At 41.9% G+C, this 19809-nt stretch overlaps 1 protein-coding gene across 1 annotated transcript; it reads left to right on the top strand.

Moving 5' to 3' along the window:
• The first annotated feature begins 1288 nt into the window (after positions 1 to 1288).
• On the top strand, positions 1289 to 19354 carry CFAP36 (cilia and flagella associated protein 36). The gene is made up of 10 exons (XM_082307906.1): positions 1289 to 1422; positions 6336 to 6400; positions 7367 to 7468; positions 8383 to 8497; positions 9485 to 9572; positions 10514 to 10565; positions 12467 to 12593; positions 17138 to 17307; positions 17744 to 17899; positions 18988 to 19354. The coding sequence occupies exons 1-10, from the start codon at positions 1308 to 1310 to the stop codon at positions 19072 to 19074; spliced, it is 1077 nt and encodes a 358-aa protein (XP_082164032.1). The 5' UTR covers positions 1289 to 1307; the 3' UTR covers positions 19075 to 19354.
• The last annotated feature ends 455 nt before the right edge of the window (positions 19355 to 19809 follow it).

Below are 19809 nucleotides of genomic sequence, written 5' to 3' on the forward strand. Positions count from 1 at the left end.
ACTGATGGTCTCAGACCGCAAAACTGCCTGGAGAAATGGAAGCACTGATAGTGTAAAGGGATTTACAGTGATCTGCAAAAGGAAAAAATGAAGGCTTTCCAGTGCAGGGTCTTATTAAAATGATTAAATTAAGCACAGCTAATCAGGTATTTCTCTGCAGTGAAGAAAGCATAGAATTATTACCTTTGAGATGAAAATAAATTAGTATGCAGTCAGCATTGAATCTTTATGCAGGTAATATCTCACTAATGTCTACAAGTTTTTCTTGAGCAACAAGAAGGATAGAGCCTGGGGTAACTAACGGAATGACCACTGTATGCTCTTCCTCACTTGCATTAAAAAGCCCTCTAACAGGGCTAGAGTTAAAAGAGGAGTTTGGTTGGGATTGTTTTTAACTTACCAGTTACAGACACAAGTACAGCAAGCAGTCACCCAACATTAGGAGGGAAAGAAATTTCAACATCAGGAAAAACTTCGCAGTCTTTCAGCAGTGTAGCAGGGGAGGACAATGAGAGAATTACATTAATTTTAGTGGAGAAAAGGAATGTGTCCACAAACACCAGCCCTAAGGAAGAATAGCCAAGCAATTAAGTTTGAATGTAAATCTTCTTACATAGCGCCTTGTAAGTGATTTCCTACTTCTTGCACCTTAGGGTGGTTACAAACTTACTAAGTTACAAACTCTGCTGAGGTACCCGTGTTCCCATGAAGGCCTGATGAGCGGCTGAACATTTTAGGTGCGTGTACGGTGAACGAGAGCACCAGGTCCAACAGCTAAGGAGGCACATCGGCGGTACTGTTCGCTACGCAACGCCACAGCACTCTCTGCCTGATAAAATACGGGTTAACGAGATCTTTCCAGCATCCAGGATCATCCTCCTCTTTGGTGTTACATAAACCAAGTATGTAAACCAAGCCTTCAGCGTACCGTGCAGTTGTGACTGAGGGAACTACGAGATCGGGGGGATCTCGGGGGGGCCCAGGGCCTTGTCCCGCCACACCCCCATCCTCTCTGAAGTCAGGCAGGCCGCGGCCCGGCCGGGCAGCCCGGTCTGCGCTCGGCTGCTCTCACCTCGAGGCTGCGCGGTAAGGAGCGCTGCAGTTAGCTCCTAGTCCCTAAGGCTCTCCGCGCCGCCGGGCACCGGGCAGCCCCTAACGGCGGGCCGGCCTCCGCCGCACCGGCCGTTAACGGCCGCGGGCACGGGGCGCGGGCGGGCGGCGCCGGGCCCACGTGACGCCGTGACGCCGATTGCTATAGCGACGGGCGGGCGCGCCCACCGCCGCGGCGCCGCTCGCCGTCCCCGGCTATGGCGGCGGAGGAGGAAGGCGACGTGGAGTGGGTGGTGGACACCATCGCCGGGTTCCTGCGGGGGCCCGCCTGGTCCATCCCCATCCTGGAGTTCATGGAGCAGAAGTGCGAGGGTGAGCGGCGGGGCCGGGCCGGGCCGGGGCGGCCTCCCCTCGGGGCGCCTTGGGGGCCGCCCCCCCCTCAGCCCACCGCCGCCCGGCCGGCGGGACGGGGCGGGGCGGGGCGGGGCGGGGCTGGCGGGCTCCGCGCGGGCACAGGCGGGGGGCCGAGAGGCTCCGGGGGCGGGGGGGACAGGCCGGGCCCCGCCGCGGGCGCTGGCAGGTCGGGCCGGTGGCCCTGAGGGGCCCCGCAGCCGCCCTCCGGCAGCGCTCCCCGCCGGAGGCGCCTCAGGCTTGGCATCGCCGCCGTCTGCACCGGTTCTGCGGAGGGGGTGCCGCGCCCTGGGAAAGGCGGTCTCCCCCGAGCAAGCCCCTTTTCCAAGACGCGGCAATTTGCGTTCATTAGCTCGTACAGGGGATTACGGCGTGAGCTTACGGCGTGACACCCAAGCGAGTTCTTCGTTGTGCTGCGGTAATACCCTGACGTGGCAAGAAACCGGTTGGAGGCCTTTAATACGTTTCCATAGCTAGATGTTTTCCCTTAGGAAACCGGACAGTGCAATTAAAGTAGCTGTCTGGCCAGTGGGATAGACGAGTAGAAGGCCCGAAGTTAAATTCCTGCAATTTTATGAACTTTGGCAGTTAAGAGATGAGAAACCATTAGTACCTCTCAAAAAATGATAGTCAGCACTGAAAAGTCAGCAGTTATCACTTATGTTTTGTAGGCAGTCCTGTGCATGAGTTGAGCTCGGCAGCAACTCTAGTTAAACTTCCTTTTCTTCCTCCAGAAAGAGCTGAAGGAATCATGGAAAAATTCAGGGAACGCCCTGGCTAAACTGGAAGTATGGGCAGTGAGAGGGGGGACTGGGGCAGAGCTGTAGCTCTGTGCCAAGGTGCCTGAGGAGACCCGTGTAGCTGTACCTATGTAGTGAGGAAAGGAGGAAATAGGCTTTCTGCAGTAGAGATTTGGCTAAATTAGTTCGACTACTTAAAGAACAAATTTTCTGCTGCCAAGAACACCTGGATCCTTATGGCAGCAAAATAAGTACAATTTGGGCAAGTCTGAAAGCATTGCCTAAGTCCTTTAGAAAAAAGGAAGCTTTCTTTTGTGATTATTGGGGGGAAAGAAAAAGCCTGTCTGAGAACATGATGGCTCATGATCCTACCCAGCCTGCAGACATTCACACATGAGAAGTATTAAAGCACGGTGCCGTAGCCCAATTTAGGATGACTTTCTGTGGCTACTATGAATAAAATCTGTTCCTTCAGTATCACCCGACAGGATGTAGTATTCATTAATAATTTTAACTTTAAAATACTGAAGTCATCTTCCAAATACATTTTATTTCTAGGGACGTAGTAACATCAAACTCAAAGTAGAATGGTTCTTATTATTAAACTATTCTACCCGCTTGTGCTTACTCCTTCCTCCCCTCTGTGGGCTCCAGAACAGCTCCTGTAATGGCTGGCCTCAGCGGGGCCAGCCGTGTCTTTTGTTGTGCAGTCATTCTTGTTAGGGTCCATTAAGAATTTTTGTTTCATATTCAGTGAAACAGATGCACCTTTGATTCAATTCAGATCACAGCTTCTAAACAAGTTGCTTCTCAGTTATCCTCAACTGTTTCTACCCTTCCCAAGCTTTGCATGAGGCAAGATCACCGTGAGTATGTACGCCTTTCCCTAGTATACAGGGAAATGAGAAGGGTAAAGCTGCTGGACTCCTTACAGCTAGAAAGCAATAGAGAAATCTAGGCTGGAAATTTTCTCTTGGAAAGTCTGCCTGAACTTGAGGTCAGTCAAGCATTTTGATTATCATGCAAAGGGTCCAGGTTTAAGGATCGGGGGGAATTGATTATCCCTCTCGGGAGCAGTGATCTCTCTTTAGAAGGTTGAGGGGAATTTACTGGCAGTAAGAAGATTTATGGAACCTCTGTACATTTCCATGTAGCATGAGGCAGCCTTACATAATGGTCGCTTCCTGCCGGTGCGTTTCTACATAGGAAATCGGAGGAAGAAAGTAGAGAAACCACTTGCAGCAAATGATCTTCCAAGGTATCATTTGTGCTACAGAGTGCTGTTGGACAACTCTCAGAAGCTACTGAGAAACGAGAAAAGGCTAAAGAAGCATTACTGCAATGCTAGGGTTGCTAAGAAGCGCAGTTAAAGAAATGCGAAGTTTTAGTTGCAGATATCTGTGGTATTTACTTTTCCTTTCTAGAAATGTGCTGTGCTGATTCCATTGCTGTTCTTGTTACTGAGTTGTCAGGACAGAATTCTTTTTGTTCCCAAAACATTTAGTCTTTGGGCTGAACAAGCAAATTAGCAACATTTTGATTAACTGACAATAATTTGTGATTTGTCAAAAACAGAATCTGAATTTTGGTAACTGGTGCATAAGGAATTTATTTTGGAACTGGAGTCACTTAGGCCAAGTCCTTGTACTTCAGTTTACAAACGATCCTAATGGTTTTCTATCTGTTTTTACTTGTTTGCTTTTTCTCTCCCCCTCTTTCTGGGGACTTGATTAATTTCTCATGGCTTGATTAATTTCCTTGTATGTGGCTGTGAAACTGAAGTTAAATGCATGGGTGTGTGTATAAGGCGAGAGGCTTTTCCGTTTTATTCAGATGTTCCAAGGTATTAATTGAAACATCACTTTGTATCTCGATAAGCTTGATAATAGTTCTGAGCGCCGGGAGATAAAGACAAGGTACAAAAGGAATAAACAGATATTATTGCCAGTGACTCCCTTCCCTCCCAGCACTCAGTGAGGACTGGGGGAGAAGGAGAAGAGTTCCCTCAGGTTTGCTTACCAGCTCTTGTCTGCGAGGTCGAATGAATCAGCGGCTCAGTCTGGCAGGGAGGACTCAAACTTGACTTAACTCTCATCCCGTTTGAGGGGTCCTAGCAAAGATTTTCAATTTTACCAGGAAAATGATGAGTTTGTCTCCCAGGATATCCTGGTTCCCTGGCTTATCTTGATACAATGGTTCTTCAGATCTTTGTTCCTCTCGGGCAACCAAAGACTCTGTGCCAAAATCTTAAGGAAAATAATGACTACGTGATTTAGGAGCCCTGACTCAAGAAAATCCAAGGTCTCCATTCAAAGTACTCCTTAATGCCACTTAACTCGGAGGAGATGCTGACTGCAGCTTGCTTTACTTGGCACTTACCTTCATCCTCTTTTTGTTCAGAGCCTGAGAACAGAGAGCAGTTTGTGCAGGCTTTCCACTCTGCTTTCCGTGTTGTCCTGCAGCTGTGGGAGGAGGAGGAGGACCTGGAAGCATCCCCTTGGCAGTGTGCGGCTAGCTGTTGGCATGGACACTGACGGAGGAGTGACATCCCTGTGTCACCCCTCCTTCGGGTGCCCAGGGCGGGAAGGAACAGTAGGAGGTAGAAGGGAACGGAGACACTAAGAGAAAGGTTGGGGTCTGCAGGAGCTATAAGGGAGATCCCCCGGAGGGGAGGAGATGCAGAAGACAATAGAGGCAGTTAAGCACTTCACCCTCTTGGGTTTGGTAATATGGTGGTCGCCATAGGAGCTGAATTTTTTTAGAGTAGGCTTTATAATATTTTTTTTTTTGACCATTTGAATTTGTACCTAGATATTTTTAAAGCTTGTCTTCTTTCTTTTAAATCCCTTCATTAAAAAAAAATTTCCCTTGTGCAAAAATGAAACAAAAGCAAATGTTGGTTTTCCAGATTATGTAATTTAAAAAGCAAGTTTCCCTTGCTTATTTAGAGCGCCTGAACTGGTTTGATTACATTTCTATCATTGCATTGCCCTAAGTTGTTAGAAAGTGATACAAGTACTTTCTGGTTTAGGTACAGCCATCTTGCGTCACACCTTACCAGGGTTCAGAGTGAGATGGCCTCAGGGCTGTCACAGCTGGGAAATGATGCTTTCTAAAAGTCCCTCTAAATTTGCGTGAAAGTTATACTAATTCTCTGCGCATCGGTACCATCTTCCATCAGAGATGTCATATCTGTATATGAAGAATAAATCACACTCCTTCACCAATTTAAGCAGAATTCCCATTCTTCAAATGACTTCAAAGCATGCACATGGGAAGTGACTTGTCCAACATATAGCGGCTAATCTTGAAGGGGATTGAGGAAGGCTTATTTCTAAGCCTCTGCCTTAATTGCTAGGTTTTACATTACCTCTGTTCATTGTTGACATGATAAAAATGTAAATTAAAAAAACCCCAAACCCTAGTTTTCAGTTTCTCTTATTTTCTGCTGCTTCTATCTATTCTTGCAGTGTAGGGATCATTAGCTTGATATCTCCAGTCAAGAGTTCTTAATATGAATATTAATATTAACATGATTAATATGGCCCATACTATACAGATGCCCATTTTGTCTAAATCAGGATAGATATAATTAAAAAATAACTTACCTGCAGCAGATTTCCTCTTTGGGGTTATCTGTTTTTATGCAGGCAGGGTCTCATTTCCCTGCATCACCTTGGCTTCTCGCTAAATGATTGGCATTTTAAAAAATTTGGTTTAAGGGGAGAGAGAGAGAGAGAAATTTCCTGCTTTATGTATGTCATCTGCCATCTTAGAACAACCTTACGCAAGTTCATATGGTAGTTCTTATATTAAATCTTACTTTTTAGTGTACGTATCTGCTGAATCCTCAACTTGCTTAGAAATGTGTTTCTATTATGAAGATACGTTTTCCTGGTATTAAATGATGAACTTTAATTACATTAAGTTACCAAAAGTACATGCTTAGCCTGAATGCGTGGAAAAATACATTATTATCATCAATCCCGGCCTATATTTTCATATGATTAATATGTTACCTTGTAAAGCTTAATCTTTCTCTTTAAGGCATAAGTTAATTTGTGGTGTGTACACTAACTCCAAAATATGTGTGTGTTTTGTGTTTGTTTTGTTTGTTTGTTTTTGTTTTCACAGTTTTTGATGATGAAGAAGAAAGCAAGTTGTCTTACACAGAAATTTATCAGGAGTACCAAGCTCTGGTGAGCATTATTCACTATTTGTGGTAGATTTCTAAGAAACATAATTTAAAATGTCAAAGTAGTATTTAGATGAACTTGTAATTCTGTTATTTTTGTTATTTAGAATTTTCTACTATTGCCTGTTTTAAGTGTTATTTAGAAATCCTTTAAGTCATAGGTGTCAAATGCATTTTTATGGTTAAACACCAGATATGTAGAAAAGAAACTTTAACACTTAAACACCAGATATGTAGAAAAGAAACTCTAACACACGGTCCTATCTCTTATGCTGTTACATATTTTTCATTAAAATGAATATATCCACTAGCTAGAATACTGTTCTTAGAAGCTTTATAATGTTCATATTTTCTGTCAAGTTAAAAGGACAAACAGCACCATATCTGAGAACACGTATAACTTGTATTTTGTTCACTAATGAGTCTGGTAAATCTTTTGAATTAATTTTCAATTATCAGAAAAAAACTACAGGAGATTTTTTGGAGCATGTTTAAAATACCTATAAACCAATGCACGCAGACTTCTAGAATATTATTTTGTAACAAGGTTTGGTAATACTTGATGTTAAAAAGCATCAATTGAATAAATACAGACCAACATTCATTTTTGCTCTGCCCCTGAAGGGTTTCAGGCACACAGACTGGCAAAACGCCTTTTGCTTACAGGGCAAAAAATGATGAGGAATACGAGGCAGGAGTCTGGGGAAAAGGTAGAGAAGTGAGATTCTTGGGAACTGGAGAAGCTAAATTAAGTAGTAATCAAATTTAGCAATAAAAATGCTTATTTTGAACAGTTCATGAAAGTAAATAAAGCCTGACATATCAGAAAAATCAGTTTTACTCTTGCAATGATTTTTGATTGAGTTTAAAAAATACAATGTCAGCAGAAAAGAATATACAATTATGAAAAAAATTCATACGATTCTTAGGGAAAAACCTCTTAGAAAGTAAGGCTTATACTTTTTTGCAGGTTGAAAAATTATTAGAAGACTATCTTAAAGAAGTTGGAATTAATGAAGAGAAATTTCAAGAAGCTTTTTCATCTCCTCTTGCAAAGACACACACTTCACAGGTAATTCTTCCTTTGTTTAGGAATATATAGATTTAATTTTTAGCGTTTTATTTTCACTAATATAGCAGGGTGGAGATGAAACTCTGAAAAGTTTTCTTGTTAAAACTGTGATTTTCTAAGACGTAATGTGTTTGTTCATATTATGAACTTTGACCAGAAAAATGCGCATCTTGAAAATAATGAGAGATATTTGTATGGTGTCAGACACCTTTTGAGATGCATCTTCTATGCTTTGTATTTTCTAAAACAAACCTCTAAGCTTAGGGTGTTGCTGCCACCTTTATTTGCATATTTGTCAGCTTTATGTTAGTCTTGTGTCCATTTACAGTAGCAGACAAACTTAAGATTAAAACAATAGACATATTCCATACAATGAAAGACGTTTTCCTCTGATTTTATAATAAAAGGGTAAAATCCATAAGACAAACATTGGCCTTGAGAAGACAAGGCATGGTTAGGCAGCCTTTTGCCTGCTCAGAGCTCTCTCTCAGAGTTGTCTGGGGTATATTGGGCAGAGGAGTGGGAGCTTCTGCTGCCAGTTTAAATTGGGCTGTGTTGACATATCTCCTCCTAGATGTGTAACCAGCTTCTTCAGAGCGCACGTTCCTCACTGACGCTTACGCATTTGTTCAGGAAGTCAAATGAAGTGCAGTTGTAAACTTACACTGGGAAACCCTCCAGGTTTTGTGATAATATTATTGTAGACACGTTGATCTAAAGACATAAGCCATCAAATTCTTTTCTTGACTACTAGCTCAACTTGTATGGCTGGAAAAATAGACAGATAGGAGAATTAAATATAATTATTAAAAACATGCTCCACAGAATTTAAATCTCAATATAATTTCAAGCAGACTGAGATGGTTACGATTTCTCTAGAGTTTTTAATTTTGTGCATATGTTCCCTCCCACAGGCCATTTTGCAAACAGTGTTGGCAGCAGAAGATTTTAGACTATTTAAAAAAATGATGGTACAGAAAAATATTGAAATGCAATTGCAAGCTATTACAATCATTAAAGAAAGAAATGGTAAGAAGCGGTAAATGTGGGGTTTCACTTCTCGTCATCTTTTTAGTGTTCTTTTGATGACTCTGTAATCCGTTCATAAACGAGTACTGAATACTGCTTCAGTTCCAGTTCAAGTTAATGGAAAACATTCAGTTGATTTTACTGGGACTAGGATTTCAATACTTCGGCTTGTATTCTCAGTGACAGCTCTCTGTATTCCTTTTTAAATTAACAGATTTTTCAGTTCCGTTTGTCTAAATTTTTCTGTGGAACCCGACTTCGTTTTTTGTTAAAGAATTTTGGTGACAATTTTGAGTGTTGAAGCAATTATATCAGTTCATCAACAATGACAATATTGATAGTTTGTATTATGCTACTTGCGCAGCAGTGATGCTGTACTATCTGCCGTGCTTACTTTGCAATTCACACTGTACAGTTGCATATGAAAAATCCATATAGAAAGCAGAAGGTATGCTAATACAGGCATGCTTTTAAAAAAGAGAAAACAATTTACACCCAACTTTGCTGCTCTGTTGATGTTTCTGAAAGGATTTTCATTTACCCACTCCTTTCTTCCATGTCTGTAGCTTTACCATTTTGTTTTGTCGTCTTACTGCATGCATGTTTTTTTCAGAGAATAATTTTTCAATTTCATATAACAGCTAAATTTGAAAATGGTTCAGTTAGCCACGGCTGAACTGCAGTCTATAGGAAATGCCATATAATGGTCCATGCAGAGTATGGCTTCTTAGCCACACTAACCTACATAACATATATCTACCCTTAGATGTCAAAACTTTTGTAGTTCAGTAACTTGCCTTTTTGCTACTAGCAACTTGATGCCCAGGATAGAGAATCTTTCTGGAAACAGTTACAGAGAGGAATAATTAGATGGGTGTTTTTTTTTTTTTTTTTTCCTTTCTTCTCTCTGCCTGAAGAATGATACCAAATAGAGTACAAAATAATTTTCCTCAGAGTAATGCATAAATTGTGCCATGTTTTTTGTAGGTGTGTTGCCTGACTGTTTGACAGAGGGTTCCGATGTATTCAGTGAAATTGAACAAGAAGAAATGAAAATACTGAGAGAGGTTCTAAGGTAAAAAAATTAATCAGTCCTACTTAGTACATGATTTTAAAATTAAAGAAAAAAAAAAAGGTATGTAGGACCTAGCTCTTCCAGCCCTTTCCAGGAAACTGCGTTCATCTTACAGATGACATGAATGTTCTTGTCAAAATCCCACCTAAGAGAAAATGAATGGTGCTAGACAGCGGGTGTGATCAGGAATATTTAAAGACTGAGAGATAACTGCACTGCCATGATGAGCTGTCTTGGTGATGCATCGAATGATGTGCAACTTTAAGAGCCCCGTCTTTTCCATTCTCCCCTGAATCTCCAGGTAGACTTAAAGTTAGACCTGGGTTAGATGTCTCTGGACAGCAGGAGGACACTAGCAGTAATCCATTGAGGGAGCACCCTACACATTAAAGCCTCGGAAAGGCAAATTCTGCTTTTGCGGCAGGCTTTGTTCCTTTCTACAGCTTCCTTCTTAGTTGTGTCCAGTGACTGTTGCTATGATCTAAGAAGATGTGTGAGGACTGATACAACTTCTATAGATTCTCCTGCGCTCCCAGTTCACGTATATATAAACATAATCTTAGACAAATAATAGCCGATGAATCCATTCATGTTATATTAAATTATGCTGTTTTCCCTCTGTATTCTGGAAATACTTCCCTTCCTGTCTTTAAACGAGCAAATGAAACTAGGGGTAGATAAGCCCTGGAAATTCTTACACAATTATTTTTGCACAGGGAAAGATAGACTGAGGACGGTGGGTTCTGTGTGTTTATCGTAATTATTTATTTCTATTAAGAGTGCATTTTCATTTAAGTCATGGAAGTATTTTGGATACTAACAAATTTGTATTACCTTGTAATTGTTTCGATAGTCCTCAAATATTTAAGCAGTACTAAATTTCCCTAAGAGTCACTAATACTAAAGAAGTTTTGAGTATTTACTTGTATTTTGTGTTACAGAAAATCTAAGGAGGAATATGAAATAGAGCAAGAAAGAAAGAGGACTGAAGAAGTGAGTATCTTACCTTTCCAGATGAGTTATGTTGATGATTAAGAAATACTCTGATATTCCTGTCCTGGGTGTCGACCGTATCACTTTAAGGCAATGTGTAGCGTCCTAAGCAAACAAAAGGTCTGTCAGGAAGGTCTTACTGATGCTTCTTTTTGAAAGCTCTCTTCTGTTTTTCACATTTTTCCTGATGGTATCATTGACACTAGTGCCGTACATGATACCGTTAACCACCAGCCATTTGGTGGAGCTCATACGATAAGCGTATTCCCTCTTCAGTATCTGAATTCTGAAATCCTGGTAACGGATGTCAACCTTTCAGATCCAGAGAACATCTGAATTACTTATATTGTCAAGATCAAAGAGACTTCAAAGTATAAGCTTCTTAGAGATCACAGCATTCATAATCCTTCAGGAATTGTAAGCATCACTTCATAGACAGTATAGTTATTCATTAAGTCTGCACGATGCTGCCAGAACCTAATCACCAGGAACCAGAAATCCTCTCCAAGTTAGACCATCACGTGGTCTCCATCAGAGTAAACCATGTAGAAAGGTAACTGAATGTAAACGGGGACTGGCTAAATTGCCAGTCATTCAGCAACTCAGAAACAAATTGAAATTGAAATCAGCTACAGTGGAATCGTGGCAATAAACCTCCCCTTCACTGGGAAAACATATAAAAACAGCTGGAATTGTAGGCTGTTTCAAGAGGGAGTGGAATCGCTCTTCTCTTCTTTCTGTCATTAGGAAATTGAGCATACTACGTTTGAAAAGAGAAAGCACTCTTCAGCCTGAACTGACAAAGGAAACCGCCTGGAGACCAAATGCAGCTACCACAGAGGTCGACACTTCATTTCCAATCCCAGTCCCCCGTTCAAACCCATGACAGGTGCAGATGATAGCTGTGCTATTGAATGCAAGTCCAAAACAGTTGGGATATTTTACCAAATTAAACGTCTCTCCCAGTGTCTGACACTGTAGAAAAGTGGTGACACAACTCTTCTTTCCCACATTACAATGATAGATTCCAGGAAACGCATCACCTGTTCTACTGGATTTCTTACAAAACCTGGAAACTCAAGCTTTGGCTCATTTTAAGAATTCAAGTTGTATTAAGATGCAGGCTTATCCAAATCTTTATAGACCAGCCAAGAATATCAATATTCTTGATAAACAAGCCAGATTACAGAGGCCCCAGTCAAGTTCACCGGGCAGAGGAGGTGATAGTTATTGTTCAACAATATGTTTTTGTTAGAGAATGTTTTAATACAAAATAATTTAATACTTTGATGAATGCTGGGGGGTTCTGACATGAATTAGATGGTTGATGAGCAGCGTAGACATTTTCTGGGCAAATCCCAGCTGGTTTTACTATTTTGAGAGGTGGGTTGCGTTGTCAAGATTTCCCAGAGAAGTGTAGAAGTGGAAGAATAATGTCAGAGATTATCCAGACCTGTTGTTTCCATTCAGCTGATTATTTCTCTGTTTCTGTGGTAACCTCGGTATATGTTCCTGGTTCTCGTATTGTATTTTTCTGGTGGACAAAGGTCTGCTTGAAAGTCACAGGCAAAGTGTGGCAAAAAACCCTACATTATCTCTTTGTAGCTGGGAAACAAATACCAATTTACCTAATATTCTAAATTCTGATTGTTGATTAGGGAACAGGTTTTGAACGAAAATAAAAAATGCTGACTTACGACTATAAGCCAGTAAGAACCTTCCTGTTAGTCAAAGAAAATAAGTAGTTTGCTTTTGTTCACTTTGACAATGCAGTATGTAGCGTAGACAACACAATTTTAACAGAAAGTTCTTTTGGGAGCTTTCTTTGTGTTGACAGTTTAATGCCTGAAGTACAGTGCCAGGAAACGTAATGCTTTGTTTTGTTTGTTTTTTAATTTAAGGCACGTGATAAACTTAAATCACCAGATGCTACCTACAGTCTTCCAGGAGATTCAAGAGAAGCTGTAAAAGTTAAGGAATCCACTGAGGGAGCTGATGATTCTGAAGAAACTCCAAAATTGCCATTAGGTAATTTTATAGGAAGTGCAATGCTGAGCGTGCAGTACGATACTGTTTTCAAATTATCGAAGAGTCCGCTTATATCAGGACTTTAAGAACTTGGCTGGATAAGGCTGTGAATAAACCACCGTAGCTTTGAAGTTAGCCCTGCTTTGCGCAGGGTATTTGCACTAGGTGGCCTGCAGAAATGCCTTCCAACCCGAGCTGTGTTACTATTCAGTGATGTTATAAGTCAGCTCCAACGGGAGGAGAAGTACAGGAGTCTAACAGCAGTTTTCATCTTTCAATTTACTGTGCTTCTGCCGCCGTTACTGTTAAGAACAATATGGTCCCTGTAAGCAACTATGAATCATTTACTTAAAAAGTTATGCTTTCTCTCCCCGTGTATGACCATTATAGATTTAATTTATAATTGTATAACATTTCTTGATAGCAATCAAATGTTTGTGAAGGAACCAACCTTAAACTCACAATTCATTCAAGCCAAATTGTCAGACACCAAACAGAATCTTTTTGCCTTTGGTTCAGATTTTTGTTACTCATTTTAATCTTTTCAATTTTACATTTTTGTTTTTGAGTGGGATTGTGACCCTTACCAACTGACAATACCAAGGAGAGCTCTTTTAAGTAGTCTTGAATTTTACCCGAGTTACGTAGCGAAAATTGGCGGAATTGTTTTGTAGAGGGTTATTTACTGGAGAGCATGACCACACCAGTGCTTTTACAGGGAGGAGGAAAAAAAGGAATCGCCAAGAGCACCTCCATCACAACCAGTATGTTTGTGTTGCAGCTAAAGCACAGGGTGCTGACCTGTTCAGGAAAGCAGGAAAATTCTTAGGTGATAAAAAGCATATCTATGTCTGTATATATATATATATATATGCACACACACGTATAGGTATGTATGTATATACACACACGTATCTATGTATATAGGTATACATAGGTGATCTTTGAAACCAGGTTGCATCTCCGTGGGATTTGCTTTCTTATGAGTTTGTGAAAAAAATTTGTAACTTCCTATGCTAAGTCACTTCCAAGAATATAATTCCAACTTCGGGAAGTAATGGTTTGTGCTGTCTTTAGTTACATTTTTCCCGTGTCTGGTACTTGTCTTCGTATGCATTCACACTGCCGGTTTTCATACCACAGACACTTGAGCTGGATGCTTGTAGCCTTGGCGGCAGTACCTTTGGGGCACACTCGCTCCTTGCTTTTTCATTCGATGGCCGTTAACAGATGAAGCGGTTGTAGGACCCTCTCTTAAACTGAGTTAGTGTCTTTGACATCAGGAAACTTAAAAAAATTGTGTCACTGACCTTTTAAATACACCCCCCCCCCCCCTTTTATCCCTTCTGTCCTTCTGCTGAGGTTTCGTTACATGTATTTGAACTCTTCTTTCTCCCTTCCACCCTTGGAAGCACACAGAAGGCCTGCAGGTATACTTGCACTCTCTTCTTCTCCCAGCCTGCTTTTACTCCTCTTATTTTTGCATAGCCGTGCCACCTTACAATGGCACCACTGAACTATGCCTGCCCTGCAGTGGCTGTTTCCCTGTTTCAGGAGGAAGCAAATATTCTGTCTGCAGGACTAAATCCCGTGCTCGAGAGAGACGCATCTTGGAGCTCAGGAGTCAAGACTTCTCAGCACTGCGTGCAGCCCTTCTGTGCTGTCCAAGTGCCTGCTCAGCTGGTGCTGAGCCTTCCCGTGCTCTTCAGAAGCCAAAGAAGGGACATGTCTACAAAAAGTTTAGCGCCTTGGAAATCTTCATCCTTATAGAATCGGCATCCTGTGGCAGCATAGCTGTCCAAAGAGGCTACTGAGAAAGCTTGTCACAGTTTATCCTCTGGTATCAGCTTTCAGAAAAGTGGTTTTGGGTAGTGGTGGCAAAAATCAAGAAGAATCAGTACTGGGAATCATCTTCTTCCAGACCCCTTTCTCACACAGAACGGAGGACCGGCCTCCAGACCAGTCTGTCATTGCCTGCTTCCAAAACACGGGCTCCCAACTAAAGGTTCGTCTGGGATAACGGGATCATATCCTCTGCTTGACTTGCTTCCTCTTGGTGCCAGATACAACTCCGGACCTAGGGCGTATCGGCTGCCTCGGCAACCCGGCCCTAGCGTGAACCGGTTCTCGGAGGCAGGAAAAGGAAAACTTTTTTTCCTTTGTTTTTCCTTCCCTCCAGTCTGGCATACGTTTCTCTTCCTTCAGATACACAGCGGTTTCATTGTCTTTTGCTATTTCCCTTCACCATGAGACCCAAGATTTCCATTTGTGGACCTCTTAAAAGTTTTCCACTTTAATGGTAGCTGCCTTAATTTTCTTAATTTCACTTTGGTGAGCCTCTTACAAATAGTTTACAGAATAGAGCTTGCAAACTCCTTCCTCCTGTACTTTGATCACCCAACTTGTTGCACTAGGGAGAGATCAGAAGGGGGAATTTCATTGTCAAGGTCACGCTCAGCACCTCGGAGCACAAGCGGCCTTTCCAGCGCTCTTGGAGAACGCCTCCCTTTCCCGATACCTGCAGGGCAGCTGCTTCAAAAGCCGCACTCATGTTCGCACTGAGCTGCGTGTATCACGCGGATAAGAAGGATGCAGCATCTCGTGCTTGCATTTTGAGATGATTCTGCAGTAATTGTCCACATGGAAAAGGATGTTGCTTAGTCACCCGCAGCGTGAACGTACATATAGACAAGTTCTCAAAGGAGGAAAAACGTTACGTACCAGTAACTGTAATTCTTTGAGCTGCGTTGTCTATTTGTACGGTCGCTATCCGCCCTCCTTCCCTTCTCAGTATCTTTCCAGGTTCGTGGGTTAAGTGACACTGAGGGTCCTATGATCACATCTGCAGGTACTGCTAGGACACAAACATCTCCAGCTCGAGCGTCTGCGCTATGGACAGCCACAGTGTAAATGTACACACACCCCCCCCCGTTGCAAAGAACTGCTTCCCGGTAAGTAGCTTTCCTAATCGTCGCGTTGGTGAGGGAGCAGGTATTTGGCATGCAGTGTGTGCTGCTTGCCTTTTTTTCTCCACCCCCAGCCTTTTAATAGGACAGCTATAGCGTGAGGATTTTTTCTAGCAATTTTAACTCTGACCTCTCGCAGTGCCTCTAAGAACTTTTATCCGTCACAAAAAGACATTCGTTGGAGCATCAAGACTTCCAGCAGTCCTATTTCAGTGAAATGCAAATTCTTCACCTTGACCTTTGTTTTACATTTCTGTCCTGGTTGGTTTTCCACACGTTGAATAACATTTCCTCTCCTTTGCTCTTCTCCCTACCTTTTCACAATTCTATGTCTTGTCATTTTCTGTACTAAAGAAAGCAGCAGTGTTGAAGAGCTGAATGTATATTACTTGCTTTAACTTAAACAATTGAGTGGCGTTTACCCTGCACTAGCTTCAGTAGAGCCAGCTTTGCCATCTCTCCGGCAGAGACCAAGGAGAGTACTCCTACCTTAATACTCGTGCAAATTATTTCTCGGCATTACAGCAAAAAGCCATAGTCCAGCACTGTAGAATTATAATCTGAATTACATTCGGTTACGTGTATCAACTCGGATATTATGGATAGATTCAAACTGGCTGAACACAGTAAAATTTGTATTTCACTACCCGTATTCTTGCATCTTAATGGATATTTTCAGGCATACTTTAAAACAGTCAAAAGCCTCTTCATTTTTAATGAAAGTACAGTAGGAGCAGCAACTTACCTTACTCGGGAGTGGCTGTAGGTCAAGTCAAGAGAAATCTTAGTAAAGTTCTGAGCACATACTCTGCTCGCAGTCCGGTGACCGGAGAGGCTTTGACTCCGACGTCGGTAACCGCGATGCCATCTCAGACGCCGCGGAGTTGAGTGGGACGCAAGGCAGAACCAGCCTCGGTACCTGCAGAGATACGGAGGGCACGGCTGGGATCAGTACAGGGTTACTTCCCCGTGTCAGCACAGGCGGCGTTTGCCCAAGACAAAAAGCGAGAGGCGAACGGGGGGTCGTGCCGAACTGGCATCTTGCATCCCGCGGGTGGATGCGAGCGACCGAGCTGCGTCGCTGTAACGCTTTGCGCCTCTTGAGCTTCGCTTCCCCCCGCTCCCACACAAGTTCACTTCAGCGCAGTATTTTCCGATTCTTTTCTCCGAAGCCGCAAGCTGACCCCGTACGCTTGTGCTTCGGGCGGGCCGAAGCGCGCCCGACAGGCTGCTGGTTCCTGGCTCCGCTCGCCGAGGCAGAAACGGGAAGTACAGTCGCAACGGGAACCGACTGTTGGATCGCTGCACGTGAAACGACATTCCAAGCACTTGACAATTTATAATTCATTGTACTTACGATGTAAAGCATTATCTAATTGCTTTCATAATACAAATAAATATCTATGCTTTTTGAAAGAAAGTTTTATTAAGAAAAAGGGGAGAAATGTGATTTTTTTTCCCCTAAGTTTTCTGTTTCATCAGAAGAGACATCTGGATATTGGAAGAAACACCGATTTATTTTTTATTTGATATATTTCTATTCTTTCTAATTGTTTTCTATGTAAAATTGCTGCTTAGAGGAATCTCGGAAATCTGCGAGGAAAGACTTAAAACCGGTACGCCCATTACAAAAAGGAGCAGAAAGCTTACCTCAGCCGTCTGGTACCCAAGGGAAAGGAGACATTAAGAAGAAGTCAGCTGGAAAATGTTCAGAAAGTGCAGCGCAAAAAGCTGGGACGAAAGGACCTGTAAGTGTAAAACAAACAAACAAGAAAAAAACCCCAAGCGTAGAACTAGAAGGCAGAGAAACAGGATTACATTTAGAATGTATATTTAAGATGGTATTATGTTTAAATAGATATTTTCTGTTCTTGTAATCGGGTGGTTTTGATTTGGGTTTTTTGGTTTTTTTTTTTAAACCAGCATGCAAACACTGTGTTATGGTATTTACCAGTTTAATTTGCATGAAGCTCAGATCATCATTCTAGTTTGAGAATAGAACTCGGTATTCAGCCTTTGCCCCGTGATAATTTCTCAGTAGACAGCTTGAAAATTCAACTTTTTTTTTTTTTTGCAGCTAGTAATTTTGGAGGCAAATAGGATGTAAATGCTTTTATCTCACAAACACATAACGTGCATACTGAAAGTTAATTTCAAAATGTATTCTAAACAAAAAATTTCCAGAATTTATCAGAACTTGAAGAAGAGCAGCTGAAGCAACGAGAGGACTACCTAAAGAAAAAACGAGATATGCTGATGGCTATAAAGAACGAGTCACGACATAACGCGCTGTTGCCGACGAACACTGACCGGAAAGAAGAGGAATCGTCTCCTACAGAGGTGAAGGACTGAAACATTTTAATCACCCTGACCGCTTTATAAAAACCACAGGTTATTTCAGGGAAGATGGAAGTGTTGCTGCTGAATATCGTAGCCGGATACAAGCAACAAGCGGGGGAAGTCGAGACGGGGGTATTTTCAAGTTACTGCTTTTACAGAAGCTTATAGGCTAGAAGTTTTAGTGATCGTTCGCAGTATTTTGCTTCGCTATCATCACATCCTCAGGATTAATTTAAGTTTATGAACGGCTAAAATGCCGGTTTTCTCCTCATCTGTGACCTACTCTTCGGGCTGCCTTAAATCCCTGCAATTCCCCCCCCCCCCCCCAGCTGAAATGGGAAAAACATTTTTCTTTTGCAAAGGCTTATTTTACGGAGATAACAAATTTGCTCTGTTCTTTTGATCCCTTTTGAGAGTTTTGTGCCTATTTCAAATGAAGTCCTTGATTCCTATCCATCAGCCGCTGGAATAGAAGCGACATGATGAAAATACTTGGGAAAAAAGTAGTAAATCTTATCAGGGAAAGAAAGTACGGACAGAAAGAACGCAGCATCCTATGGGAGGATAAAGTCCTACCAATATAGAGGTCTTTATCAGGAAAAAAAAAGCAAACTTTTTTTTGTTAATCATTGTTTTGGTTAATATGACTTAATGCATTTACCACAAGTAGGTTTGATCTACATTTATATAAAAAGAAATGCTTGAAAACTCCCAACACAAATGAGGAAACTAGAAGACCTTAAAACCCACACAAAACAATGGGGTAACAGTTATGTGTTAAAAAAAAAAATAAAAAAAATCACTACTCTTCTTCACAGAGGAGCAGCTACTTAAGACCAGAGGCCTTCTATCGCCTCAGGTCTTTTTCAGAGTTGCTGAGCATTTTATTACGCTCAGAACGGGCCCAAAATACTGGGGACTGGGGAACTTCCGAAACCAGCAAGCAGCACCCGTCGAATGTGAGGTTAGGCCTCTGGGAGAGGCTGGGACCGGGCTCACGCGTTTGGGCAGGCGTCGGCGCTGGGAGTCGGTGCGCTCCCCAGGGAAGCCGGGCAGCTTACTGCAGCGTTCTTTCGCTTTGTTTTTAGGAAATTTCAGAAGAGAAGCAAAGACTACTACAGAAGAGGAAAATGCTTGCAGAAAAACTAAAAGAAGAAGTTATTAATAAGCGGTAATTTTAAGGAGCTCATTGCAGAACCCAAGAGCATAAGTATGTTTTTAGAATAAATTCTATAAATAATAATTGAACTGATTTGTTTTCCAATATTACACTTAATTTTATAGCACTTTCAGACAAGCAACTCAGTACTTTATATATAAAAACAACACTGATACACACTAAAACCACTGATTTTCCAGCACGCTGGCAACTCGTTTTCACTGGAACGCGTTCACAGCGAGGCCGTTAAACATCACGGCATGGTATTATGTAGAACAAAAGCAGATACGGAGGTCTGTTAGACTAATTCCTATGTGCACAGTTCTGAACGAGTTAGAAACTTTTAACTTTTTTATTTTTAAAATTATAGAACTTTGTTCCTTTTATTAGAATATTATAAACAAGTTACTGTTTTTCAGCTGTGCAACGGAATAAAGTAATTTCGCAAGGAAGGACAACTAGGACCATCTTACTTTAGAGAAACATAACGCAGCTTGAAGTCGAGACATTCCCGTATTGACTCTGGATGACGTTGGTTTACATCCGTCTGGGGCAGCCGGCCAGTCCTTGGGTCCGATTTTGCTGTAAATGCAACTTTGAGTAAAAATAATTGCTTTAGTTGCAAAGCTAGGGGTGGCACGAGCAGTTTGAAAACAGACATCTTTTAAAAAAATCTTATTTACTGGTTTGGCTTTGAGAGACTTAAAGCAGGGAAGAGAGGCTGTCGTTTGCACAATGTCATTGCGTAGGC

The sequence above is a fragment of the Platalea leucorodia genome (assembly GCF_965183815.1).
Source record: "Platalea leucorodia genome assembly, chromosome: 3".
Classification (NCBI taxonomy): Eukaryota; Metazoa; Chordata; class Aves; order Pelecaniformes; family Threskiornithidae; genus Platalea; species Platalea leucorodia.

What these genes read in the sequence shown, in the direction of transcription:
- CFAP36 (XM_082307906.1), top strand. Translation starts at nt 1,308, where the DNA reads ATGGCGGCGGAGGAGGAAGGCGACGTGGAGTGGGTGGTGGACACCATC. An exon ending in CAAAGACACACACTTCACAG is followed by an intron (nt 7,469 to 8,382) that starts GTAATTCTTCCT and finishes TCCCTCCCACAG; the next exon opens with GCCATTTTGCAAACAGTGTT. An exon ending in AACTCCAAAATTGCCATTAG is followed by an intron (nt 12,594 to 17,137) that starts GTAATTTTATAG and finishes ATTGCTGCTTAG; the next exon opens with AGGAATCTCGGAAATCTGCG.